At 47.5% G+C, this 27819-nt stretch overlaps 1 protein-coding gene and 1 long non-coding RNA gene across 5 annotated transcripts; one reads left to right on the top strand and one right to left on the bottom strand.

Annotated features, from left to right (window-relative positions):
* The first annotated feature begins 103 nt into the window (after positions 1 to 103).
* GATA3 (GATA binding protein 3) lies at positions 104 to 26756 on the top strand. Of its 2 annotated transcripts, XM_052681000.1 has the most exons (6): positions 104 to 232; positions 8899 to 9517; positions 11881 to 12417; positions 15036 to 15181; positions 19909 to 20034; positions 26313 to 26756. In XM_052681000.1, the coding sequence occupies exons 2-6, from the start codon at positions 9277 to 9279 to the stop codon at positions 26595 to 26597; spliced, it is 1335 nt and encodes a 444-aa protein (XP_052536960.1). In that variant the 5' UTR covers positions 104 to 232; positions 8899 to 9276; the 3' UTR covers positions 26598 to 26756. The 2 variants fall into 2 exon arrangements, with proteins under 2 accessions (XP_052536960.1, XP_052536961.1); XM_052681001.1 differs by lacking the exon at positions 104 to 232 and having other exon boundaries at positions 9276 to 9517; positions 15039 to 15181.
* Positions 5003 to 9467, bottom strand: LOC128079627 (uncharacterized). 3 transcript variants are annotated; one of them, XR_008206245.1, is made up of 3 exons: positions 9382 to 9467; positions 7906 to 8033; positions 5003 to 5220 (listed from the first exon to the last, which is right to left on the bottom strand). It is a non-coding gene; the product is annotated as an uncharacterized LOC128079627 (long non-coding RNA). The 3 variants fall into 3 exon arrangements; XR_008206243.1 differs by lacking the exon at positions 9382 to 9467 and adding an exon at positions 8459 to 8905; XR_008206244.1 differs by lacking the exons at positions 5003 to 5220; positions 9382 to 9467 and adding exons at positions 7135 to 7528; positions 8459 to 8905.
* Positions 26757 to 27819: the final 1063 nt, after the last annotated feature.

Below are 27819 nucleotides of genomic sequence, written 5' to 3'. Positions count from 1 at the left end.
TTTTCCAACCCGGAAGAGCTCTGATCTTCAGCCCAGCCCGGAGGAGGAGGAGGAGGAGGAGAAGGAGGAGGAGGAGGAGGGCAGGGTGGCGGTGGGCGTTCGGAGGATGCGGCTCCCCCAGGTTTTCCCCCTGGGTGGCAGCTCGCGACATGCCAGCAGCCGCCCCGCTCCGCCCGCACTCCTGCGCTGAGAGCTCCAGCGGAGCGGGACACCACAAAAAGCATCTCCCCAGGTCAGTGAGCGCTCCTTTTGTCCCCCTCCATCACTTTCTTCTTTCATTCCTTCCCCCCCCCACCCCTCCACCCCCACCAGCCCCTCGGCTCCTCACCTCCTCCTTTTACTCCTTCTCCACGTGGAGGGCATTCTGCTCAAAGGGCAGCAGCGGGCTGAAACTCAGCCCCCCTTTCCTCCCCCAAACACTCATTGCTTATTTTGGGTCGGGGGAGTCGGCTTTTCGCGGTGACCTTGGAGAAACGCACCCCCGGAATGTGGGAAGAGGGTGGGAAGGAGCTGCTTTTCTCCTTTGCTGATGGGTTTAGGGGCTAAGGAGAGAGGATGGAAGCGTGCGGGTTGGATGGGACACGGCTCTGGCTGCGAAATATCCATCTCGGGACGGGAAGAGACGCGTACAGGGCCTGGATTTATGTGCATGTGTATTGGTGTATATGCAGACACGCATATACCTATCCGATATTGCCGTGTAGCGATGTGTGCGCCGCCAGAGCATTCCTGCTCTGTTCCCACACGCATTTTTCCACCGACGTGCCTCTGTAGATCCATGCACAGAATGCATCTTATATACCGTGCGTTCATACAGTACCTACACGATATATTTAATGCTTCATACAAGTATGTGGGGAAAAAAAAAAACCTGTATGATAGAATACCTAAGAAACATACGCGTCTAATGGGATGTAATTAGGGCGAATTCCCAATCCTCTCCGTTGAAAGCCCCCCTTTCACTCTTCTTACGCCCAAATCACTGCTCTGCTCTCTCACCCCTTAACGCCGTTCATCCTCCTCAGTTTTTGGCCCCGTAAAAAAAAAAAAAAAAAAAAAAAAAAAGCATTAGGTGTCATTGAGAGCCTTCAAAAGAGAAAGGGAGGAAAAATACACGTCTGTGTGTGTGTGTGTGCGTGCATATCTTGGTTCTTGTCACCTTCACGTGCGGCGGGCTCTGGGAGACGGATTTTGATGCAAGTGGTAATTAACAACGGCTGACCCTACTAGTTCTCCCCATTATTTCTGGGCCGCAGGTGTGGAGCTCCCCGGACACTGGGGAACGGACGAGGGGGTACTGAGGGTCCCGGGGACAAGAATGCAAGGACTGGGGTGAGGAGAGAGGGCAGCGCACCCTGTGGGGCTTTGCTCAGGGCTGGGGCGAAACGCTTCCTTCTCCTCGGGGATGTCATTTTAATTTTAGGTTTACTTCTAACGGAGCAAAGAAGGTGGTGGGGGTGGGGATGCGGGGGAAGAGGGGGGTTCATTTCAAAGGGAAAAAAAGCTGAGGGTGGGTGGGGGAACGGGGTGAGGGGACACCTTTGGGACACAGCATCTCAGGGGATTAGGGACCAAAGCGCCTTTTCAGGGAATAATAATAATAATAAAGTGGCAAATTTGAAAATCGAAGCAGATTTTGCCCTCCCAACATCGGAATTTGGGAACTTGGGGCAGTAAACGCGAAGCCCTCACTCACAGAGCGGAGCTTCGGGAAAAGAGCAGTTGGGAATTGCGCTGTCACTTCTCACGTCGGGCGGTTTGTGAGCTTTGCTTTATCCTAAGCCCTCCACTTCTTTTTTTTTTTTTTTAAATTTAATTATTATTACTTTCAAGAAAACAAAAAACAAAAAAAAAACATTAAACCCAACGGCAGCTTCACCGTTTCTAGGAAGCGCGAAGAAAATCGTGCGCTTCGTGCTTAAAGCTCCCACAGCAGCCCGAGGGATGCATTGACTTTGCTTCCATCCACCCAACCCTATCGCTCAGAACGGTCCTGGGCGATAAAGCAGAGCCGAGAAAATCCCTTCCCAGCGCCTGAACCGGGCGGTGCGGTGGTGCATCCACCCCGACCTCCTCCAGCGCTCGTTACTGACATCGGCCGATGGTAATTGTAGGAATATGATTTGTTTAAAACCTGCATTGTAGGGAAAGAAAATACTAAACTGACTCCTTTTTAACAACAAACAAGCAAACAAAGAAAAAAAACCATTTAGGTTGTAAATACGCATTTCCTTAAACTCAACGGATTTTTTTTTTTTTTTTTTTTTTTTGGGGGGGGGGGTGGTGGTGGAATTTTTAATTATCTCTACTATTTTTTTTTCCCCTCCTCTTTTCTCCATCTCGCGTTTTTCTCGGCCAGAAACCGAAAAGAGATGCTGGTGGGAGCGCTGCCCGCAGCCGCGGCCGGGTCTGCGCAGCGCGGATCCTCTCCGCGGAGCTCGGAGAGGGGGAAAGAAAGAGGGAAAGGAGTAGGGGAAAAAAATAAAAAGAAGGAGAACACCTTTTCACCATCGCTGTCCAGAAAGGACAGAACGGGGGGAAATAAAAGGGAGAAAAGAGACTTACCGAGCGTGAAACCGGGGCTGCGTTACGGAAAAAGGAACAGAGGAGGAAGAAGGAAAGGGAGCGGCATTGGGTCCCATCCAACCCGGGGGGGACACGGACACCCCGCACCCCCCGCCCCGGCCGGCCCCGCTCCGCGGTAGTGCAGCGCACTTTGGGGAATGTGTCGATAGTGGGGGGGTGGGGGGGGGAAGAGGTCGCCGCTGGGACTTGCGGAGCCGGTTTTGATCTTTCTCAGATTTTTTTTCTTTAAAAAAAAAAAAAGAAAAAAACAACAAAAAAAAAAACCTCCTGCAGTGTCCCGGGGCAGTCGCCCTCCTCTCAGCTTCAAAGATATGAAGGGGGGGGGGAGGAGGGGAAAGAAAAGTCCCACTCTCTTTCTCCTCCCCAGTTCTAATTCTTCGAATTTCTGTCCTTTGGCAGAGCAAGGATTTTCCCCTTCTTCCCCCCCCATAGCTTTTTTTTTTTTTTTTTTTTTTCCGCTGAAAAAGTGCGTGTGTAGGGGGTTGAGTGTTGCACGAAGGGATTAAAAATCGCACCCGCTGTCATCAGGCTCTGATTTGTACTCTTGCTGTATTTGCATTGCCCTGCACTGCTTTGTGTGTGCGCGTGTGTTTGTGCCTTCCCTCCCGATCTTCGCGAAAGGGAGAGAAATGAATTATTAGAAGAGAACGGAAACAGAGAGATAGACGCGATTTTTAAACAGAAGTGAGAAAGTGCAGCCACCCCCTGGGGCTGGGTTCAGAGCGGGGAGGGATGGGCTGACATGGGATGGGGTGCGCGGAAAGGAGGGAAGCAGAAATGCTGTTCTTTGACATTCTATTGTTGCTAATATAATTATTACTACTTTATTTATTAATTATGCTGATTTGAGCTTCGATTTTCCCGAGAGGTAGGCGGAAGAGGTGGGGGAGAATTGAGGGAAAGAGATCGTAATTCCTGATTCATGCGAAGGACTCATCATCATCATAAAATAAAAAGGGAGAAAAAAGAGAAATATTCCCTCCTCTCCCCGTCTTTGTCCAACCCGAGATTATCGCACCGGGGACCTCAGTTTTCGCTCTGCACCCCGGGAGGGGTCGGTGCGCACAGAGGGGGAGCAGCGCTTCTCCCCCCCCTCCCCGTCCCCTTTTTGCCTTCGGTAGAACACAAGTTGTTATACAGCGGGCAAAAATCTTTGGGAGTTCTGCCCTGGGCCGTGTCCTCTCCGTAACCCTCCGATTCGTAGCTCCCGGCTGTTTGTACAGCTTTACCTGTACTATTCTGGTACCCTGTAAAAACCCCAGCCCGGCGAACGTAACTTAATCCGCTTTCAGTCAATTGTCGTCTAAAAGGGGGCTGGGGGCTTGGGGAGGGGGAGGAAGGAGGGGGCTTTTTGCCTGTCCCCGCCCCGAGCAGAGCTAGCGAAATCCACGGCGGTGCCAACGGTGGGCACGGGGCTCCCCAGGACCGGAACGCAGCCCCGATATCTATTGTAACAGCAGGGCTTGGGGTGATCCCCAAGGGAGGGTGGAGGGATTGTGCTTTTTGGATGGTCGCTTGCAGGGGAAAGTTTAAGGTGGGTCGCCCCATGTCTCTGAGCTTTTTCTTCTTTTTCTTCTTTTCTCATTTCGGGACTTTCAGACACTTCCACCAAGCCCGTTCTGACCTCTCAGTGACAGGACTCGCCCCATTCCCCCCCCATCCCGCATCCGTCTCTCCAGCTGAAGGGATGATCCAGTTGAAAGGATGCTGCCGGCAGCTCCCCCCCGCCCCCCACCGTCCTCCTTCCCCCCCTACTCCCTACTCCCCCCCCCCACGGCTGCAGAATTAACCCCCGAGCCTTTATCTTGGCGGCTGGTGGCGATCGTGGGGCTAATTGCTCCAACAATGGGCCCCTATTAGCGCCGGGCTGTCACTGGAAACCCTGCTGGGGGTTGCAGGAGGGGGGGCGAGGTGATGGATCTGCAGCCACAGCCTGGGAAAAGGACGGTCAAGGCCAGCTCTCCTTCCATCATCTCTGGGGATCGCAAGTTAACGGGGAGGGGGGAGTTGGGAAATAATAATTTGCTCTCATTTTTTTTATTTTCGAAGGGGGGCTGTTTTTACCCTCCCACCACTGCTCTCTCCCGGCTAAGAAAGGTATAGAAAAAATTGGAGTAGAAAGTAGGGGCAGATGGAGAAAAGTTGATTTAAAGTTGGCGTCCTCGGCAAATCGGGGCTGTGATGATGCATAGGCTCTCGCTGTGTCACCCCTCCCGTCCCGTCGCGGCCCCTCAGCATCGCTCCCCTCCTTTCCCTACCACTGCCCGCATCACACTCGGAGGACTTTCCCTCCCTTCTCCTTTAAAAAAAAAAAAAAATATATATATATATATATACATATATACATATATATATATATGTATATATATATATAAATAATTGCTATTTTACTGAATTACATTTTATTATATTCCATTCCAAAATCTTGCATTTTTTTTCCCCCTTTGCTTTTTACTCATTCTATTTTGCCTCAAGCATCCGTCGTCCTCTGAACAGCTGAAGGATGGCGACTTCGCAGTCTTTCCTTTACCCCCGGACAGGGGCAGAGGCACGTTTTCTCTATTCCTCAGCGATTTTGTGACCTCTAGAGGGAATTTCCCCTCCTCCGTGCTCCCACCGCTGTAGGTCCCAGAGCTGTAACAACGGCAGCAGAGCAGGGGAGGGGTGAGGTGTGGGGAGGATGTTCTAACTCACCTGCCCCGAGCTCGGCACTAAGACATCCTCCGTTCAGTGTGTTAAAAGAGATTTGTTTAAAGTGGCTTTTTCAAAGTGTTGGAGAGCAGATCTCATCCAAAAGAATGGCTTGGGGTCAGGGAAAACGTAGGGAGCAGGGATAAAGGGAGCACTTTCACGTCTATAAAACACATTTAGAGCTGGACTGGGGAGGCGGAAAGTTTGTCCTAACAGATGAATCGCAAGTGAGGTGTTCTACTCTCCCCCTTCACCCTCGCTTCTTTCCTGCTGCTCTCCTGCTCTCCTAATGGGCTGCTGGGAACGCTGCCCGGCTCCCCTCGCTCGGCTGTATCTGGCGGTATCTGGCGGTATCTGCTCGGCAGGGCTGCAAGGGGGGATTGGTCCTCGCAGCCCGGGGTATTCATTCCCCATCCACTTGGTATACAACATCCCCCAGATGCCCTCTCCCCGCTTATCCCCACGGGGCGCGTTTTCCCGTGGCTGGGCTGCGCGCTTGGTTCCTTTACCCCGCATTTGTTTCTGCCCCGAGTTATAGTAATATATACCGCAAATAAGATTTTTAACGCCCTAACCTAAGAAAAACGATATTTCTGTGTACCGTCTCTAACGTCGAGTGGGTCGCCTCAGCCCCGCTCTCAGCGGAGGTGTAAAAACGCGTTTGAAAATCGGCGCAAGGACCCGGCGCATCTGCTGCAGGCTGCGCCCTTCGGGGAGCGGGCAGCGATTTCCCGTCGGCGCACAGAGCGGAGCAGAGGGGAGCGGGGGGTGCGCGGGAGGCGCTGCGGAACCGCGGCTTTTAATGAGCCCCCCCTGCATGAAAGGGCTGAGAGGAGCTTCCTCCGGCAGCCGGGTAGAGTCTGGCGTGCTGCTGCGCGGGGAGACAGCACGCTCACAGCGGCCCTGTAAGTCACTTCTTCTATTTCCTTCTTTCTTTTTTTTTTTTTCTTTTAAAACTTTTTTTTTTTTTTTTTCCCCCTAAACCTTTTTCCTTTTGCTACCTTTTCTCTTTTTTTTTTTTTTTCTCTCTCTCCTTTTCACCTTTTTCCCTTTTCCTTTTCTTTTTCTTCCCTTTTCCTCTCCTTTCCTTTTTTTTTTTCCCTTTCCCTTTTTCTTTTCTTCCCCTTTCTTATCCTTTCCCTTTCTTTCCTTTTCCTTTTTCTTTTTTTGCTTCTCCTTTTTCTTTCCTTTTCTTCTCCTCTCCCTTCTATTTTCCCCATTTCCCTTATTTTCTTCCCTTTTTCTTTCCTTTTCCTTTTCCTTTTCCTTTTCCTTTTCCTTTTCCTTTTCCTTTTCCTTTTCCTTTTCCTTTTCCATTTCTCTTCTCTTCTCTTCTCTTCTCTTCTCTTCTCTTCTCTTCTCTTCTCTTCTCTTCTCTTCTCTTCTCTTCTCTTCTCTTCTCTTCTCTTCTCTTCTCTTCTCTTCTCTTCTCTTCTCTTCTCTTCTCTTCTCTTCTCTCCTCCCCTTGTCCCCTATCTTCTCTCTTCTCCCCCCACCCTACCAACATTCTCTCCCCTCACTCCCCCCTTCCTCGCCTTCCCCCACATCCACCTCAGACCCCCGCTCTGTCCCCGCTCCATCCCTGCCCCTATCCCACGCCCGGTGCCGTGCCGGCGGTACGTCGGGGCCGCTAGGGGATGCCCTGGCTCAAGGCAGCGGCCGGGCCGGGCCGACGGGGCGCGGGCGGGCAACCAATCAGCGCGGCTCGCTGCCGGCGCCCCAGTTCCTGCTCTCCCCCCATTGGCTGACAGAGCTGCGGCGGCGGCCCCCGCTGGGCGGTGGGAGGCGCCGCGGGGTGCGGAGCCCGGGGGGCAGCGGGGTCCGTTCGCTGAGCCCCACCGGGACCCTTCCCACTGCCGGGCACACCGTGCCTGTCTGTAACAGATCTCCTGTAGAACCGAGATCTCCGCTGGAACTTGAAGGGAAAAAAAAAAAAAAAAAAAGCCCCAGAAAACTCCAACAAAACAACGCTAAACGTCCCCAAATTGTGTTATTTCCAAACTTGGCGCTCAGGTCCTTAAAGAAAAATATTTCCCGAGTCAGAGCGGCTTTAAGCACGAAGAGACGCGGCTTTCTTTCCCGGAGGTGTTGCACCTGCCGGAGCAACGGCTCGTCCTGAGGCTCTGCATCCATTGGGATGGGCCGGGGGGAGGCGGAAGGAACGACCCCCGTGCAGCCCACAGCGTCCGGGAGCGGCACCCGCGCTGCCCTCAGCTCCCAGAGTTTCGTGGCTAGTGGGAAAAGTTATTTTCTTTTGAAAAGCATAGTAATAGGGCAGAGGAAAAAAAAAAGTGAGGGAAAACATATAAAAAAGAATAAAAAAGTAAATAAAGTTTAAAAAAGTTAAAAAAAAAAGCGGAGAAAAAAAAAAAAGAATAAAAAAGGAAACAGATGGGAAGAGAAAGTAAATAGAAAATGAGAAAGTAAAGAATAAAAAAGGAAAAAAGAAAAAAAAAAAAAGAAAAAGGGGAAAAATTAAAAAAGGGTGAGTAAATAAAAAGAATAAAAATAGCCAACGATGGGGGAGGGGGGTGGGAAGTGCAAAAAAAATAGTTGTGAAAGTTGCGTCGCCCACCGCGGAGTTGCGCGGGTGCGCCCCGGGCCGGTCCCTGGCGGTCCCCTCCTCACCCTGGGCCAGGCTCCGCCTCCCCCGTGCTTATGACACTGGAACCTCCTTAAGTTGCGTCTCGCCACAGCTGTCTGTAAGCACTGAGCCGGCTGGCGCCATCCTGCTCCTTTCAGAAAGAATGCCTTCCCTGTAAAAAAAAAAAAAAAAAAAAAAAAATAGAGAGAGAGAGAGAGAGAGAGGAAAGCCAAAAAAAAAAAAAAAAAATAGGGAGAGCGAGCGAGCACAATCCGATCCGATCAAGCACTTTCAGCTTCATCCCTCCTGGGTCACACACTGCTCCTCCACCAAGGTTTGTGCGGAATTTCTTTTGCAACTTGACTTTTTTTTTTTTTTTTTTTTTTTTTTTTTTTTTTTTTTTTTTCCCCTCACTCCCGTTTCCTTCTCCTTTTGCCCTCGCACCCCCACCTTCTTCTCTATCGCTTTCCCCCCTCCTCTTTTATTTTCTTTTCCTCTCTTTTCCCCTCTCTTCCTCCCTTTTCCCGGTTGCATAATAATTAATGAGCAATCAGAGCGGCCGTAGGCTGCGGCGCAGCGAATGGCACAAGTTCTCACCGGGCTTAAGGCACTGGAGCTGCTCAGGTGCAAATTGAGCAAATAAATAAACAAACAAACAACAGCGGCGACAAAAAAAAAAAAGGGGGGGGGGGGAGGGAAGGAGTGAAAATGAAAGAAGAAAAGTAAAGAAACGGGGGAAAAAAGTGAGGAAAAAAAAAAAAAAAAAAGAGAGAAAAAGCGAAGCGGGAATCGGAGCCGCGGCTGCACGGGCTTCGCTGCGAGCCGGGCGGGGAGAGAGCGAAAGAGAAAGAGGCGCTGGGAGAGGTGGGTTCAGGGCAGAGCGGCGCTTCCCAGGGCTGGCTCAGAGATGGGATGGGTTTGCTCCTGCCTAAAAAGTCAGGTGCTAAAGTTCAGAACTTCTCAAGCACGTTTCTCTCTGCCTCTCTCTCCCTCTCTCTGCTCCTTCCCCTTTTCCTCCTTCCTCTTTCTCGTTACAGGTGATCAAAGAAGAGAAACATCTACAAGAAGAGCGGAAGATACAGAGGGGATCTCACTTCGTAGAGATTTTTTCCCCCCCTGAATTTGTTTTCCCTTTTTTTTTTTTCTTTTTTTTTTTTTTTCCCCCTTCAGTATATTCTCTTATTTTTCTTTTTCTTTTTTCTTTTTCACTTTTTTTTTTTTATTTCTATTTTTTTAATTTTTTGGAACCGAACATTTCTCACCACCACCCCCCTCCTCCCTCCGATTACAAACCAACCCAACCCCAACCTCGCCGAAGCTCTTTCCCCACCCCGACTCTGCACAGCCGTCCCCCCCCTCCCGTCGCCAGCCTCGCTGAGGAGGAGGAGGAGGAGGAAGAGCAGCGAGCGCGGAAGATGGAGGTCTCCACGGACCAACCGCGGTGGGTGAGCCACCACCACCCGGCCGTGCTCAATGGGCAGCACCCGGACTCCCACCACCCGACTCTTGGCCATACCTACATGGATCCCACGCAGTATCCTCTCGCCGAGGAAGTGGATGTACTTTTTAATATCGACGGACAAGGCAACCCCGTGCCTCCGTATTACGGCAACTCCGTGCGAGCCACCGTGCAGCGGTACCCGACGGCCCATCACGGTGAGTGTCCGCCCCGAGCCCCGGTGCCGCCGGGCAGACCCCGGCAGCGATCCTGCGGGGCCGGGAAGAGACGTCACGGGTGGGTTTTGGGGCCGGCTTTTAGAAATACGGCTCAATCCTGGCTACTTTTCGTTTTCTTTTTCTTTCTGTCTTTCCATTGTTTTGCTTTCTTTCCTATCTTTCTTTTTCTTCTGTTTTTAATCTCTTTCCCTTCTTTCCCTCCTCTCTTTCCCTATTTCTTCCTCTTTCTCTTTCACCTACCTTTTTTTTTTGTTTGTTTCCTTTCTCTTTCGCTGAGCTATTTTCCTCTCTAATTAGCTTAACGGCGTTTTCACATGGTGTTTAGCTTTTGCACCGTTCGCTGCTCTCCAGAAGCAGAGCCGTAGAGCAGGGGTGATGCAGGTGATGCAGTAGAGCAGGGAATGACCCCGCAGCCCTCATGCTTGGGATACTTCATTCGCACTTCAGGAGCTTGTTAGGCTCAATTTGAAAGTTTCACCCAGGGCCGCATCATGGCGTGTGCTAAAACAAGAAAGTCAGAAGGAAGATCCCAAACCAGGCAGCAGAGCAGTGGTGTTTTCCTGCAGGAAAGTGGTTGATCCACGATGTGAATGTTGCTCCCGGGTCACTGCTTTTAGAGAAGGAGGTGAAATACCTGTGGCCGATGGGGCCTGGGGCTGCGGAGGGATGGATGTTTTGGTGCCATCTTTTTAGGGATGAAGCAGAGCAACCCAGGGTGTGTGACTGGAGTTGTCTCTATGGTTAAAAGTTAGGGAATAATAATAATAATAACAATAATAATAATAATAATAAGGCAGGGAAATGAGCAGCCGCTGAGCTCCGCAGCTGGAGAGTGACCTCTCTGAAGTGTTGGAATCTAAAAAGCCCGAGGCTCAACCCAAAATCAAGGAGAAGAAGGTGGGATGAGAGTGGCAGTGGAGCCGAGCTGGGCTCAGCGCTGCTCCCAGCTCTCAGCTACTTGTTGAGTGCGAGTCTGCATTAGGTCCGCTCAGTAACTGCTTTGTTCTGCCATTAGTCCCTTTAAAACAATTATTTCTGAGGATCAGCAGCCTTTGTCCTTTCTTTCTTTTCTGCTCTTTTCATTTTTTTCCCCCAGTATATCAGCAGAAAGTGGAACTGCGGTCTCTCTGATCTAGCCTGAATATTATTTACTATGCTACTTCCTGGAGAAGATAATGAATCTTGACCCTTTCTGTTCGTATAACCCACCTTCCCTTCCTTCTGAGCAGTTACTTTCAGTATTGTTCAAGAATGTCTGGTACAATGAAAACCAGCCTGTAGGTTTTCTAACACACACATGCCCACATGTAGACATATGTGTCCACACTGCACCCGCTCTTTTGCTGTCTGTGGCTCTATAGATGCGTTGTTTGCATCTATCCTGTTCAGCACTCTGTACCACGATAGCTGGAGAGATTCAGGCTCTCTGGGTGTCAGTGTGTTTCAGGGTTGTACAGCAGACACAGCCTTGCTCTCTTCCAGATGAATAACTGTTTTTTCAGCTTCCAGCGATTTGCTGAAGTTGCAGTGGATTTGGGTAGATTTGATTCTTTGGGTGTTTTTTTTTTTTTTTTTTTTTTTTTAGAAAGGGCTAAAATGTGAGTTATGATCCCTCCAGAACATTTGTGACAAAAGGGAAGAAAGTTTCGGTTGCATTAGCTCAGAGGTTTTCTTTCCCCCTGAAAGCCCAGGTCTGTATTTTAATATACAGTGAAGAGTTTGTAGTTGTGAGAAGGGGTTGGAGAGAGAGTTTATTTTCAGGTTGGTACTCTCTCTCTGTGCCACATTGCCACCAAAATCTGTCTGACATTTTTGTGCAACCCCAAGGATGGGGGGGAGGAGGGGAGAAAACAAACTGCGACGAAGTTTGCAAAGTTCAGCAGTTCGGTTGGGAAGGTTAGAAAGGTTATAATCACATTTTTGGGCATCTTCTGATCCTCTTCGTTTGGCCAGAATATACCTAGGGTTTGTAGCCCATGGCTACTTTTGGAAAGCGCCTGACAAATTATTTCCCAACTCAGAGAAATGGTTTCTGCAGCAAGGGCTGGGCAATTTCGTGCAGGATCTTTGCTTCCAAGTCCACCTGGGGTTGTCTGGGAGAGGGCAAAGGGGGCTCTGTGTCTCAGCACATCCCCGCTTGGGGGGTCCCAATCCCTCAGGATCGCAGCTTTCAGGATTTCAATTTAAAAGGGAGAACACTGAGGGGTTCGCACCAGGTGGGTTTCTCCTATGCTCTAAGCGTCCGAGGAAGGAGCAGGGCTGCAGCCCGCATCCCCCAGCAGATCGTAGGGCAGGCAGAGGGAATGTAACCGGCTTTTTCTCGCTGTGCTTTCTCCGAGCAGGCAGCCAGGTGTGCCGGCCCCCTCTGCTGCACGGCTCGCTGCCATGGCTGGACGGGAGCAAAGCGCTGAGCAGCCACCACAGCGCTTCCCCTTGGAACCTCAGCCCTTTTTCCAAGACCTCCATCCATCACAGCTCGCCGGGACCCCTCTCCGTTTACCCGCCCGCTTCTTCCTCCACTTTATCAGCCGGTCACTCCAGCCCGCATCTTTTCACCTTCCCACCGACCCCTCCTAAAGATGTGTCCCCGGATCCGTCCATCTCCACTCCTGGCTCCACCGGCTCCACCCGGCAGGATGAGAAGGAATGCATCAAATATCAGGTGTCCCTGGCTGACACCATGAAGCTGGAGTCGTCTCACTCTCGGAGCAGCATGGCCTCGTTAGGAGGAGCCACCTCCTCCGCTCATCACCCCATCACTACTTATCCACCGTATGTCCCCGAATATAGCTCTGGACTTTTCCCCCCCAGCAGCCTCTTAGGAGGATCGCCTACTGGGTTCGGGTGCAAGTCACGACCGAAAGCGCGGTCGAGCACAGGTAGGGTTTTTGGCTGCTTCGTCCCAATTTGCTGGGGAAGGGAGAGGAAGCGATGGGATGGAGCGTGGGTTGCGTACCCCGGGGGCTGATTCCCGAGGAAAGGAGAGGAAAAACGTTGAATGTTTCTCATAGGTTACCCTGCTGGGATGCTAACCCCAGGCTAAGTCCTTCCCGAGTGCCCGAGCCTTGTGCCCAAGCCTTGTGCCCGAGCCTTGTGCCCGAGCCTTGTGCCCGAGCCTTGTGCCCGAGTCTTTCCCTCCCGCTGGGCTCCAACCCCGGGGGCGATCCCAAACGCCTCTACTGTGCTCAGCTGCGGGCGTTTAATGAGGAAGCGAAACCGAGGGAACCGCAGCATTAGTGTATCTCTCCGTATTTTAATAATGGTACTTAAATCCCGGCCAACTTCCCCCGCCTGCCCTCCGCCCCGCTCTTCCCAGCGCGGCTCAGCCCAGGGCCTCTTCCCATGCGGCGCCGGGAGGCTGGGAAACAGGGAGGGGGGGGGGAGAATTACCCTGAGCTCACCCCCCCAGCCCCATCCAGCTCCGTGCCCGCCCCCGGACCGGACCCCAAACCCCGAGGAAGGCACAGCGGTGGGGTCTCGGCGCACTGCGCACACTGCGGGGCTGTGCCGGATGGATGGTTGGGATTTAGGGTGCACCAAAGGGTGCTGCTGTGTGAGTAGAAGAAAGGGCGATTAGTCAAAACTCTTTTCCTTTTCCTTTTCTTTTTCTTTTTCTATTTTTCTTTTTCTTTTTTTTCTTCTTTCTTTTTTTTTTTTTTTTTTCATTTTTTTTTCTTTTTTTTCTTTTTTTTTTCCGTGGAGGCTGCTGCGGGGTTGCCTGGCATGAATGAGATCAGTTTTCAGGGTTTTTCCAGGGTGACATTTACTCTGTCTGTCTGAGCAGGGACTGTCTCTATTTAGCTGATATGTTTGAGCTAATCCAATTATTTTCAGACTGCTGCACGCGACAGTTGCATTGTTTATCCAGCGCCAGGAACTTTAATAGAGTCCGGATGCGGTTAGAGTGACAAAAAAACCCAGACCTGTGTGTTTTGTACATGAAAGCAGGAGAGAGAGAGAGATGGAGTGAAACAAAAGAGAGGGACAGAGACACAAACGGCCTCAGAGCGGCCGCCCCGCTTAACCAGAGCGGAGTGAACCCACCCGGGTGCTCCGGAGCGGTCCCGACCCGACCCGACCGCTGCGGCTCCGCTTTATCCTCACCCCGAACCGCGGGGCAGCGGCTGCGCGGGATTTTCAAACCGTTTTGCCCCCCCCCTTCCTCCTTCCTCTTGTTTTCCTTTTGCCACTTTCTGTTACTTTACCTTCTAGAAAGACTTCTGCGGTTTGCGATAAACCAACCCCAAGAGCAACACCTATTTTTTTTTTTTCTTTTTTTCTTTTTTTAAAGTCGATTTTAGCAAGCTGGGGAGCTCACAGACAAAGGGGGATGGGTCCGGGTGAAAAGAAGGGAGGGGGTGTTTGCGAACGACAAAAAGAGGGAGAAACGGATGCAAATTAACATTTCATTATTACGATTATTTTTTGGAGCAGGGGAGGGAGGTTTAGCACAAAGGCTCTGGAAAAACGGCTGCTGTTTGTGGTTAGGGAGTGGGTGCTTCGTGCTCGAACCCACTGCTGAGCTGGGTTAGTTCTGCTTCGGCCAGCTGAGTGTTTCTGCTGCTCTCAGACGGGCTGGGAGTGCCTTTAGGTGCAAGAAATAAAATAACAACAACATGAAACCACTCATTCAATCCTCTGTCAGTAGCTGTGAGGTACTGTGTCCCCTAAATCCTGGGAGCCAGAGGGCTGAGGGAGTCCACTCATAACTGAGACAGAAGGGTGCCAAAAAGGAGGAGAAGAAGATGGAAAAGACTATAAACTATCCAGGGTCCCAAATATTGGGCATGGTCTGTACATAAAGTGAGGAAGACAGAAGGATTTCTGCAGCCCCGCTGGCTGATCAGTGAAAGCTTACTTGCAAACAAATAGATAGTGGGTACTGGCCCAGTGACTGTGGACTGACTAGGGCTGGAGAGGTGTTCTGGTGCTTGGGCCATGATTATTTGGGGGGTTTGATCTGAGACCAAAGGAAGAGCACCTCTGGCTCATGCACCCCACTGGGATGCAGGGTGATGCTCAAGGAGTGAACCCAGGGTCCACATACGCGTTAGGAAGGTGTTTGTGGACATATATTTGGCATCCATCTGTCTCAGGAGGGTCGTAGGCCCCTTTTTTTCTAACTCCAGGGGTGACAGAGACCCACCAGCCTCTCATCTTCCTCCTACCAAGAGGGACCCATGTGTGGGGGAGAGCTCCAGGGAACCCCTGAGCTGGCCAGGGGTTTGGGTAGGGGTTGTCACCATTACCTACCTCTTCCTAAAGGGCATAGGAGACATGGGGTGTCAGGATTGGGGTGATGGGGCAGGATCAGACCCAATGAGGGCTGATAGTCCCCTACCTCTGTGTCTTAACCATGGCCTTGGGCTCTTGGGCAACCTGAGCTCGGAGAGGACAGACAGTGCCTTTTGGAGTTATTCTGGGGCAGGGGGGAGATTTCTCCATCCTCTTTCACCACTGTTTTCCCTAAGTGAACTATGTGCTCTCTTGTTTCTAGAAGGCAGGGAGTGTGTAAACTGTGGGGCTACCTCAACCCCTCTGTGGAGAAGAGACGGCACCGGGCACTACTTGTGTAACGCCTGTGGACTCTATCACAAAATGAACGGGCAGAACCGACCCCTGATCAAACCCAAGAGAAGGCTGGTGAGTGGTTTTATTTTATTGTACAGAATTTGTTTTCTCCTACCACTTTTGTTTCTTGTTCGCAGCTTGGGATGGAGAGGGAAAGCTCAGCCAGCCCCAAAAAGTGGACGCACTGTGTCTGAGGGCTGGGGTGGAGGATGCTTGGAGAGAGGATCCCACGCGCTGTGGGCCTCAGTTGTCTGTTCCTATTGCAAACATAAAACAGGTTTAAAAAAAATCAAGATCTAGAGGTTTCTGTAAGCCAGGACTGGGTTTTCTCCCAGGTTGCAATAGGGTGGCAGCCTCTGCACAGCGGACCTGGGTGGTGACCCAAGGGTGAAAGCTCTTTCTAAAGACATTTCCCACTGACCAAAGAGATAAGAAGCTGGAAATTTCTTTCTGTGTGCTTTCCATTCCTCTTGGCTGGTGGTGACACAGAAGGGACCTGAGCAGGGTTACTTGTTCCTGAGCACCGCCACTGTCTCCATCTCATTGCCATCTCAATGTAGGGCATGGCAAAGTGTGTGAGGGTGCAAAACTGAGTGTGCACCCACAACCACACAAGCTGGAGGAAGGTGAAATGCACAGGTAACTATTTGGAATAATGGTGAAATAATAGTTTCAGGCCTCAGGACCATAATATATACAGGCAATACATTATAGCATCTCCAGTGATCTATTTATGAATTTCCCTGGAAGCCACAAAAAGGTCTGGAAGCTGTGGGCATGGCTAATAAATGCATTGAAGTCTATTTGGCAAATAATCAGGCAAACCACAAGGGGAAAAATATATCAAGTGGGGGAAAAAATATGTTCCCTGCCTGTGAAGTTATTGAATGTTTTGAATCGAGGCACATTTGGTCGCATTAGGATTAAAAATGGAAGGTGGAGGAAAAGCAACTCGTGCATCCCCGTGGTGTTTTGGGGCTGATGGACTGAAGGGGACAGCGCTGGTGTGGAGCTCTGCCATGCGTGCTTTTAGGGACAGACTTTCCGTGCTTTTCCCTTATAAGAAAATGTTGGTCTCCTTTGGCTCAGGCTTGTCTTTCACAGCCTCGTTAGGAAAAAGGAAAGGCTTTCTAGGGAGGGAAGTATGGCTTGAGATTTTTAATTTTTTTGGAGCAGCTCTCTTGTTCTCTTCTCCTCCTTCCCGCCAGCCCTTCTGTCTTAAGCGCACACATCTCGTTTTCTTTTTCTTTTTTTTTTTTTCCTCGTTCTCTCTTTATGTGTAAAGTCAACTTCCTAGGAAAAAGCTGCCGGATATCTGAGCCCTGGAGATAACTCATAAACAACAGCTCTGTTTCCCCAGCCCAAACACACAGGAGCTTGAGCGTATCCAAACAAGCAGAGGGGGAGGCAGGATAGGAAAGCGGCTGGAAAGGGGGTAGAGCTTTCACAAAGTGTCTGATGGAACCATGAAAGAATGTCCTGAATTACCCCGAGCTCGGCACATGTAAAATGGAATATATAAATAAATACATTTTGAAAGGTCACTCTTGGGGAAAAAAAGGAAAAAAAAAAAAAAGAATGAAAAATGTAAAGAAAGACCTGGTCTTGCATAATCATTCCTATCTTGGGCATTTTAGCTGAAGTCTGAGTTACAAAAAACTTTGCATGCAGTGTTTGCTAAATGAGAACTTCAGATTTTTTTTATTCTCCTTTTTCTTATCACTGTCTGAAAAAATGTTTTTTACACCGTTTGCCTCTATTTTTCTTGCTAACGCTCTCAAAAAGAAAAAAATCAGAATGCATCAAGACCTTCTGCATTTGCATCTCTTTGTGCAAGGATGTGGAAGCATGCATGTCTGTGGTTTGAATGATCCTCCCGGCTCTGGGAGGTGAGCGGGCTGGGAGCCGAGGTGTGCACCTCTTGCTCTGCCACAAGTTTCCTGTGTGACCTTGGGCTGGTTTTGTAGGCTCTGATCCCAGTGCACTGTAGCTAATGACAGGACTCCGATGGGCTGGATAGAGAAGTCAAATAAATCCTTAGATGCTGGGAACCCAAGCTTCATTAAATTCAATGGGAGTCTCTGTAGGGCTGACTTTATGGGGAATGATGAGATGAGCTTTGCAGGTTGAGGAGCTCTACTTTGTTTTGGGGGGAAAGCTGTGGATCTTGTAGAGTGCCCCCATCCAAGCCCGTAGTAGCTCCTTCATGGCCCTTAGCTGAGACAAAGCCTTCCTTTGAATTTTCTTCTTTCATTGCCCACATGGATGCAGAGCTCTCTGTTTCCATGTCCGTACTGATTTTGGAAGAATAATGGCTAGTTTCTCAGAGGGATTTTGCACATGCAACATGATTTTAGGAAGCTGTCCCTTGCAACTTTTTGGATACTCCGTGTAAATGTAGGCACCAAAACCAGCTCTTAAGCATGTTTATCAGCACTCAGTTCCTCCTTCTGCACCTTCCTTGGTTCCACCTTTCCATCACTGTCAGCACTTCCAGCATGAAGTTGTGTCTTTGCTCAACCAGCTCTGGTCCTGTAGATGATAGTGTGTCATCCCAGTACTGACATGGACATGATTGGGTTGGTGATGAGTGTCAGTCCCATTGCTGGGAGCCTTGAAAATAGTGTTATTATTCATTATTTCCTGCCTACTGTTGCTGTCTCTGGTCTAAATTGGTACAGAATGAAAGCTACGGTCTGGGAAGAAAAGAGTTCAGGACTTAAAATATTGAGATAACAATGCCAAGGTTTTGTAGAGAAAAAGTGACAGATGGATTAGGTTTTAGGGAAGATAATGAACATAGTGATTTATTGGTGTATTTATAATTAGCTGGTGAGAATTTGCTTGAGATCCTGAAAAGGTAGTTGGAATGAGGCATACCTTTAAACACATTTACCATCCGAGAAATTATGGTGAGCACAGTGTTGAAACCCCAAATGTCTTCAAAGGGGATGTTTCCCCTGTGTGGGCTGAGTCAAATATCGCTGGTTTTCAGAAATTTCCTTAGGCTTGATTTTTGGGTCTGATAAATTCAAAGCTGCCACAGAGAGTCATTCCAGCCTCTGAGCCACCTATGCTTGGCCCCTGGGTTGTGGTGGGTGTGCAGCTCTGCGAGCAGGTATGTCCACCAACCTGGTGATTTGAATGGAAACCAAATCTGGAGCCTTGGCAGAGTCCAGAGAAAGACAGGATAAAGGCCTCTGTGCGCAAACTTGCCTAATAGGCTCTGCTTTTGGTGGTGGGGTGCCTCAACTTCTTCAGATGGTTTCTTTTTTTTGCAGGCAGAACACTTTTCGTGCTGCCTAGTAAGAGCCCCTTGTTGTCAAACTGGGCATTCTTCAATTCTTCTTAACGCTTGTGGGCGCAGCGTGATTTATTTTTTCAGAGAGTCCTTTTTTTCGTGTGTGTAATTAAAAAAGAGGAAAAAAATCCTACTCTATCTAAAACAAAACCAACCCGTCCTCTCTCCACCTACGCCACATTCAATTATGATTAAAATTGCAACATGACCTAACAAGAGTTGGTATTAATGCTAGCGCCGTGCCAGTGTCCATGTTTGCATTTTGGGTTTGCTGTACAGTCTCCAAAGATGCGGTATTTTATTATTTTTTTAATGTTGGATGTGCTACAGTGTGCGGCTGAGTGGGGTGAGGGGTAAATTTGAAACAGTAAGAGCACAAAAGAGAGCATTAAAGGCTCAGTTCTGCAAGGTGCCAAGCATTGCTATGATCTGGCAAATCGTTTAAGCACATGTTTTAACTTTAAGCACATGAGCAGTCCCATTGAAAGCGATGCATCGGGATGAAATCAGAGCTCTGGGACTGTGTCATGTTGATGAAGAAGAGATAGGAGTGGGATCTAAAGATCTTTTTTAGGAGCTGTAGGCACTTGCATGCATGCAAGCAAGCATACGCATTCATATAAAAGTCTGCAAACTCCTTTTCCTCCTTCAGTGGCAGAAGGACAATTTGTTTGCCAAAGTTACAGTTTTTAAATGATAAGCAAGAATTCATGCATGTGAATGAGAAGCGACTTGGCTAAATTTGGCTTTCCTAAATCATTATCACAGCTCACAAAAAAGCTTCTTTATACACCTTGACACATATACTTTTTTTTTTTTTTGTTCCTCCCTTTTTATGAAATGGTAAATTCTTCTTTCAACCTCATTACCAGTCCTTAAATAAACATGAAGTTTGAGGCTGCAGAAGGGTGTAATTAAAAAGTTGGGATTCTTGCTCTTCGCCGCAGTGTTATTTCCGATCTGGAGCCTGTATCCTTTGAAGCAGAGCTGAACTTATGGGATGAGGCTGTGCTTGCTGACAGACCCAGCGAGCAGCTGTCCAGTGAGCACGGCGCGGGTCTCATCCAGCACTGGCTGAAGCCATCGTGACTCATGCCACTGACTCCAGCAATTGCTGGTTCAGGCCTTGACTGCAGAATTAGATCCCTGGGGGGTCTGAGAGAATTAAGATGGAAAGACATGTTGGCATTTAAATAATATTTTCCCCTCTGGAATGGGCCGTGCCAGCGTTGCTAATTTTGATGAGCTCTATCAGAGGTTTAGCACTCACTTTTAGGATGCCCTTTGGCACCTGATTCAGTTCATATATAATTTGGGATTAAAGTACCTCGGGGATTTTTTGTCGGAATTATTATTTGTTCTCACAAGCCAGTTTCTGTAGGCCTCTGCTGTTGTGCGTCAGTCTTGTGTGGTTGATGTTTTCTTTCTCAGAGATTTTGCTGATGGCATCTTTTTAATGTTTTTTTTTCACCTCTTCTTGTCCCACCCGTTCCCGCAGTCTGCAGCCAGGAGGGCGGGCACGTCCTGCGCTAACTGTCAGACCACCACCACCACCCTGTGGAGGAGAAATGCCAACGGTGATCCTGTCTGTAATGCCTGTGGGCTCTACTACAAGCTGCACAATGTAAGTGTGACGGTAACGCGCGGTAGCGGGGCCTCCCTTTCCATGCTTGGTGTCTCAAAGTCTTCCTTAGTATGAGGATTTATACTCTTGGGTGGTCCAAAGTCTTCCTTGGTTTGAGGATTTCCACTCTTGGGGGGTTCAAACTCTTTGTTGGCTTCAGGATTTGCTGTAGGTGTCTCTGTTCATTGCAGGTGAATTGGACTAGGTGACCTTGTGAGGTCCCTTCTGACTCAAACGATTCTATGACTCTACGACATCCAGTCTTGGGTGGTGCTGAGACCTCCTCTGTCCCTTTGGGGATCCCTTTGGGAACCTGAAGTTTTGAAGCAGTGAGCGAGTGTCCCCTTAAATGTAGCTGATCTGACTTGGGAAGGTATAAAACAGGACTGTCAGTGGGTAATGTTAGAGCTTTCCCATGCCTGAGCCAAGGAAGGAGGGGTGGATCAACAGAGAGACATGTTATCCACTGCGGATTGGGCTCAGCGTGCTGGAAAAGACAACACGCCATCCTGCAAGCTGATACCCTTTCTACGCACAGCTTGGTTCCTCCAGCAAACACAAACTCCGCCAAAAAAGCAAAATGTGCCAGTGACTATTTAGATCTTTCCTGGGTTTGTGGCTATCTTTGTCCCATCCCTCTGCCAGTCCCCAGAGGTGATTTATTTAGGTCTCTTGTTTGCCCCATTTGACGCAAGCGATTCCTAAACAGAAAGGACTTGATTTAGTTAGTAGGATGTAGAGTGTGCTAAACCTGTGATATGAATTTTAAAGCATCTGTCACGGAAAGGAATGAGAAATGTAACAAAATGAACTGGCTGGAAGATTTAATCTAATATCTCCATGCAAAGCCAGATTGCAGAAACCAAGGATATGTGCCCTAGGGAAAGAGCTAAAGGAATCTGAAAAGTCTTCTACCAAATAATACTGCTAATACAGGAGTCTTAAGGCTACTACTGTTACTCTCATTCTACATGTGACATTAGAATAATTATTATGTCAGAAGAAGGAAAAGACTTCCAATTTCTGTGCTTTGGCATAACTTTTTTTTTTTTTTTTTTTTTTTTTTTTTTTTTTTTCCTAGTGGCCGTTTGCTTTATGTTTCACTTAGAAATCTCAGGCTATGTTTTACCCTAATGTCTACCCACACAAGTACATCAAAGATGGATTGGGTTTCACGAGGCAGCCAAACCTGGTGGTGTCTCTGTCCCTTGTTATTTCAAGCTCTTTGTATTTTTGACATGAGTGAACAAGTTTGGATTAAACAGGAGGAAAAAAAGAAGACCCAACTAGGCTAATTTTTCACCTGTTCTGTGAGAGGCATCTCTCTCTTGGAAAAAAGGAAAATGTGTTTACCCTTTAGTAGGCGAGCATCTCAGCACCCTTTGAGTTCTTTGTAGCAAACAAAGGTTGTCATCAGACTCTCTGTGTGATCTGCAAACAGAGGGTTGGACCAGGCATGAGGAGTGAAAACTCGGAGTATCATAAGAAAATACTTAGCTTGCTATTTCTATGGCAGGAAGGTAACGATGTCAGCTAGCTTCAGTGAAGGAGTATATTTTTGTGTGCTGTTGTCATTGTGGCAGTGTAGCTACTGATGTTAGGACTTTGCTTAGATGGCGATGAAGCTGTTGGGTCCACGAGGTAACCCAGAGAAATTGTAGGGTAACCCAGAGAAATTGTAGGTACCCCATTCCTGAAGGTGCTCAAGGTCAGGTTGATTTGGGGCTCTGGGCAGCCTGATCTGGTGGGTGACAGCCAGACCATGGCAGGGCATTGGAACTGAATGAGCTTTAAATTCCCTTCCAACTTCAGGAATTCTATGATTTTAATCATCTAGCGCGAACACGAGCAGTAGGGACACCTCTACCTGAGTTGTTCCCCTTGTGCTGCAGCAAAGCCCTTGAATGGGAATAGTCTCACCTCAGGTACCATTTGTTGGACCTGGTGAAGATGTCTGCATTTGGATGAGATCATTTATAGCCCTGAAGACTGTACAGTATCTTCCTGTGTCTAGAAATGGAGACAGAATGTTAAGTTCATGTGGATCTGCACTGTAGCTGTCAGACGGGAGGAATTCCCCTTAAGGCAGCTGAACACTGGAGTTCTCCAGGAATGAGCACCTGCTCCCTCTCTCCTTTTCTTTTTAACACTAACTTTGTGAAACTAGTTGGCCTGAACCGACCCCCTGATCCATTGTTTAGGGATGTTAGTGAAATCTGTGACATAGGGCAGGCCTTGAGCAGATTGGAACTGTTTTCATACTCATTAAAAACACTGTCAGCTTCTGAAAAGCTCAGTACAGCTAGTTACCAAAGTCAAGTAGTATCTTGCCTTAAGAGCAGCTCCACTGATGGGACCTGCTTAAATGATACCCCCTAGAGTACTATGATAGAACTAGGCAAGGATACTAAAATCTGGCTATGAGTAGATAGATTTTTCTTCCACTTTTTTCTTTTTTTAATTTTTGCTGCTGGATGATGCTTAATTATAACTACAGTAAGAAATGAGCAACATCACTGCAGATCATCCTTGAAAATACCACTCTCACAGCTTTAAAGCTTTACAAGGGCACAGTGCTGAGGCATTGTTCTGCAGCCTAACGTGGCTTACAAGGTGTATAGCTGTGAAGGCCACACTCTACTTTATAAATTATATGTGAGTGACTTTATTTTTTAAATTCTTTTGTGACTGGTGATAAGGCAATGGTAACATCGTGAAGTTTCCTTCTGTTTTTGGCTGCTAGGAGGTGAGCTGCTCTAACTGCCTTTAGTCAACTCAAAGCAGGGATGAAGTTTTGTGGTTGATCATAGACAAGTTTCGTAGGCTGGTGGGAATTGGTTTGGTATTTTAAAGTGCAGGTATGGTCCTGCTCCTTTTCGGTGTTTGTCTCTGTGTTGGTTCTCCACCAGGAGAGGTGCTGGAAATGCGTTCAGGCTCGCCATAGCATTTCTCTTTTGAGCAGCAGGGTGTCTGCACAGATGTGTCAATGACTGCAGAAGTCTTTTGGCTACTCGGAAGACGATTTCATTCTGATTTAGGCTAGTAGGAAAACCCTTGCTCTTTTAGTTCCCCCTACCTTTCCTCCTTTTGTCTTTTCTTTCTGTTTAATGAGTTTTCCTAGGACCTTCAGATCATTAGGGTATTTTAATGGATTGATCTGAAGATAAAACGTGTCTGCATTTCATGCCTACCTCACGAAGGGTTGCAGTAAATAATACCAACACTTTTTTCAATTTTTTTTTTTTTTTTTAAATGAGCGATATCAGTTTGTTTTCCTGTTGATTCCCTCAGCTGAAGTGAACCCATTTGACAGTAGGATATAAGCAATGGCTATAACAGTCTTGGGGTACCTTTAGTGGAGTTGCTGACATTTTTCCAATTGACTTCAACAAGAGCAGGCTCCATTAACACCAGTATTAAGAATGACTAATATTTCACATTGATGCAATGCCTTTCATCCTGTGGCATCCCAGAGTGTTCTTTAAGATACAGCCAGTCTGGAAGATTAACCCAACATTGTAATGACTATGTCTAAAGGATAAATCCGCTTCAGTGACAGGACCTTATTGAGGTCAGTGGCAAAATCCCTTTGTCTTCAGTCAGAGCAAGATCAGACCTATAATGTCTATGATTGTCCCCTGGATTTGATCTCTTGAATGTGGGGTTCTTGTCCTTGCTATTTCAGTCCTTCTTAGAAGTGGGATCAGCCTTCGCTCACTTCAGGGATAGGTGGGAGCGCTTGTACCTTGCTGGAGGTATGCAGCACCCTGTCTTGCACCCATAGAAACGAACAAGATATCACTGATTTTGGCAAAAGTCCTCAAAAGCAACCTTTGTTACACAATATCCAAAGGTAGAGTGAAGTGTCCCAAGAGCAGAGCAGTCAGTGTTTTGCATGTGATACAGCAAAGAACGTAATTCCTGCCCATAATTAATTAGCTCCATCTGAAATTAATGAATTTCATATACATGCTTTGGGGTGGTTTAATTTTAATTTAGCATGTGTTTGTCATTTTTATCACAATGAATTTTCATGTGAAAGGTCTTCCCTCCAGGTCTCTCATTTCTCTCCCCCAGAAACAGATATGGGTTTGTGCCTTTGATGTTTCGGGGACCCCTTTAACTTTGCTGTGTTTAATCTTACAAGTCAGTGGGAAATGTTTCTGACTTGCTGTTGTGTTTCTGGCTTTCTGTTGTGGCTGTTCTGGTCTCCCTCCTCTTGATATTTGTCTGAGTGCTTATCTCTTTGGGTCAAATACCTGGCAAGAGAGTGAGGCCAAGTACAGCAGGATGATGCTATCAGTTGGAATGGCACCTTGACCCCAGTTGCAGGGCTGGCTACAGCTTATCACAGAATCATGGAGTTTGAGTTGGAAAGAAACTTTAAAGGTCATCTGCTCCAACTCCTCTGCAGTGGATAGGGTCATGTACAGAGAGATAAGGTTGCCCAGAGCTCCATCCATCTTAACCTTGAATGTCACCACGGACAAAGTATCCTCCACCTCTCTGGGCAAACTGTTTCAGTGCATCCTGAACAAAACTCATATTCCTATCCTTTAGGCTCACATCACAGTCTATGAGGACCCGTTCTTTGCAGTTGAACAAAGCATGAAAGATGCTGCTTTAAGGAGGTGATTGGTGTTCTGAAGGACCCTCCAAGAGGCAGCACAGCATGAGGCTGGTGCAGTTTTGCCACCACCAGGTCCTCAGCTTGTGTTTGCTGCTTTCTCTGGAAATCCAATCTGGATGCCCTTGAGACTTCATATCATGGTGCAAATTCTCATTATGAGCTGGGGAGGCAGGAATTTATGTATGTCTCCCCAGGTCTGAGCTGGTCTTATTGGAGATCAGGACCTCCAGATCAGCTGTGACATTGCTCCCCAGTGGGGTTCACCTTTTGCCTTTTGAACATGGACAAGAAATCCCTACTGGGTGACTGGAAACAAGCAGGCTATGCTTTCGCATCACAGGCTGAAGCAAAGGGCCTCCCTTGTATGTGTATCCCATGAGGACAGCAAGTCAAGGAGAAGGGTGATATTGTATTTAAAGCCTATGACATTTGAGGTTTTGGCTTGCTGCTGCCCCAAGGCTGCTGTGGATCTGCACATGGGCTGGCATACCTTCAGCTGCTAGCAAGCTGGGCTGCTCCCACTGGCTGCCTTTATCCAGAGGTAATCAGACTTTCAATTGCCCATTTTTTAGGGTGAGGTGAAATTTCTCATCACTGCTGGTGCGGAGAGCCTGGGGTCACTAATTCAGAGTGAGATGACGAACTTTGGGATGCTCTTTCCTCTCCCCATGTCTCTGTCCCTGCATATAACAGGGAGGTATTGTATCCCTGCCTCCTTGGGGAGAGAACTCACAGAATGGTTCTCACACTGTGGGGAAAGGCACCGATAAGCAAGCAGCTAAATTATTCTGTGATCTCAAAGAAGGGTGTGCTTTGTTCCCTGCACTGGTTGAAGATCTTACGAATCAAAATCTGCTCAGGATCCTTGCAAGAACCTCCTTCCATTGGCCTTGTGGTTCTCAGTGGATAGTCGATCCATTTTTTTCCTCCCTTTTCATCATCATCAGCACCCACAGTTATTGCAAGAAGCAGTGTTCAGTGCTACGGGGTTTTGCCTTCTGCCTTGGGTGGGATTCTGCAGAGAAGCCACTGTGAGACCCCTGTCATTGCCCAGGCACAGATTTTTAAGGGTTTTTATGCATGCTTCCCAACTGTTGCAAAAACCTTTCTTAAAAAGTACAAGTAATACAAAATCAGCTGTCAGTCTTATGAAGAGTTTGAGCAGCACCCTAACGACCCTGGGAGAGTTTGAGACCTCCGGTAGCACTGAAATCCCAGCAGCTGCTGTCACTAATGGTTTTAGATCAGTCAGGGAGCCTGGGGGTGAGATGGTGTCTGCAGGGAATATTTCAAGGTGATAATGATTGGTCTCATTCCTAAACATGCTGCAATTACCTTATGCGCAGATAGCTGAAATTTTTCAGCCACTACAAGTTATTTGGGTATGCTTTCCTCCTGTGGGGCTCTGTGCTTTTCTGTCTTCTCATCTCTACAAATTTCAGTCCAACCTGGGATTTTCTGCAGTTCCCAGGAGTGGTTTTGGCCCTGATTTTAATTTTGGAGGTGTTTGAGCTATGCAGGGGGAGGAGGGGACTGCTGGATGTTCAGCTGGACCTGGGCATATCCTGTGGCATAGGGTGCATGAATCCCACAGTGATCTGGGGAGAAGAGATGGAAGCACAAAAAAAAATAATTTATTTTTGTTTAGATTAACAGACCCCTGACTATGAAGAAAGAAGGAATTCAGACCAGAAACCGAAAAATGTCTAGCAAATCCAAAAAGTGCAAAAAGGTCCATGACAACCTCGAAGACTTTCCCAAGAGCAGCTCCTTTAACCCCGCCGCCCTCTCCAGACACATGTCCTCTATCAGCCACATTTCACCCTTCAGTCACTCCAGCCACATGCTGACTACACCGACACCGATGCATCCTCCATCCAGCCTCTCCTTTGGACCTCACCATCCCTCCAGCATGGTCACTGCCATGGGTTAGTGAGAGACTCCCCTGCTGAATGCTTACGGTCTCAAAATGAGATTTACTTTATATACTTGCATTTTTGCAGGCGTGTGGTTATGGGTCTGATGTCCCAAATCAAATGGGAGGGGGGAAAAAAGAAAAAAAAAAAAAAAGAATAAAAAGAATAAAAATAAATATGTTATTTGAAGGCGTAAGAATGAAAAAAATAATAATAAAAAAAGAAAAAAACTACAAAAAGCACAAAAATGGAAAAAAAAAAAGAAAAAAAGGAAAAAAGAAAAAAAAAGTTTTAAAAAAGTGATGTTTGCCACTTTTTAAAGGAACTCACTATGGCATCTATGTATTCTTACCCACTGAATCTGGATACCATTTGTGAATAAGCCATTCAGAACTCGCATTCCCTATTGAACAGGATCTCTAGTGCTGTGAACAAAATAAAGTAAAATAAAAAAAGCTGAACATTGCATATAACTTATATTGTAAGAAATACTGTACATTTGAGGAAGACTTTATTGCATCTGGAGAGCTGCGAAGAAAAAGGCATGAAGGACTCTGAGAGATTTTTTTTTTAAAGGAAAAGAAAAAAAAAAAGACGACGGGAGGACAATTTAAAAACCAGAAAAACAAACAATGCAGACCAAGAGGAAACGCGGTCTTAATGAACAAATGGACCAACTGCCAGTCATGTCTTCTCCTTTTATTTTATTTTAATTTTCTTTTTTTGTTTTGTTTTGTTTCTTCTTCATTTCTGGGAGAGGGGAGGGGGCTGGCTAGAACGGTTTTGATGCATTAACTAACTAACTAACTAAATAACTAAATAAATAAAACCTGTAGGGAGATCATTCATTTTGGGCCATGGGCCCTTTACATAGGAAGTACCAATGGTGTCAGGCAATCAGTGTTAACATGCGGACATTGCCAACAAGGGGTTTTTGGATAGCCATTCTCCAGGTCTATACGCATTGTGAACAAGTTCCTGTAATTGTTGTTTGTATGTATAATTCAACGCACCAAAATAAGAAAGATGTAGATTTATTTCATCCTATTATACAGACTGAATGGTTGTACAAATTTATTTACTGCTAGTGATAAGACCTGCTTTTATTTTTGTTTTGTTGTCATATTTTTTCCTCTTTTTTTTTTTTTTTTTTTTTTTTTTTTTTTTTTTTTGAGAATAAACTAGCTTCAATTCTGTTGACTTAAAAGTGTTTTGTGCTTGGGGGTTGGAAAGGGAATG

Source organism: Tympanuchus pallidicinctus, unplaced genomic scaffold (assembly GCF_026119805.1).
Source record: "Tympanuchus pallidicinctus isolate F22 unplaced genomic scaffold, pur_lepc_1.0 scaffold19, whole genome shotgun sequence".
Lineage (NCBI taxonomy): Eukaryota > Metazoa > Chordata > Aves > Galliformes > Phasianidae > Tympanuchus > Tympanuchus pallidicinctus.
The sequence above is the reverse complement of the archived record's forward strand: the minus strand, read 5'-3'. Positions and strand labels throughout refer to the sequence as shown.

What these genes read in the sequence shown, in the direction of transcription:
- GATA3 (XM_052681000.1), top strand. Translation starts at nt 9,277, where the DNA reads ATGGAGGTCTCCACGGACCAACCGCGGTGGGTGAGCCACCACCACCCG. An exon ending in GTACCCGACGGCCCATCACG is followed by an intron (nt 9,518 to 11,880) that starts GTGAGTGTCCGC and finishes TTCTCCGAGCAG; the next exon opens with GCAGCCAGGTGTGCCGGCCC. An exon ending in GAAAGCGCGGTCGAGCACAG is followed by an intron (nt 12,418 to 15,035) that starts GTAGGGTTTTTG and finishes TCTTGTTTCTAG; the next exon opens with AAGGCAGGGAGTGTGTAAAC.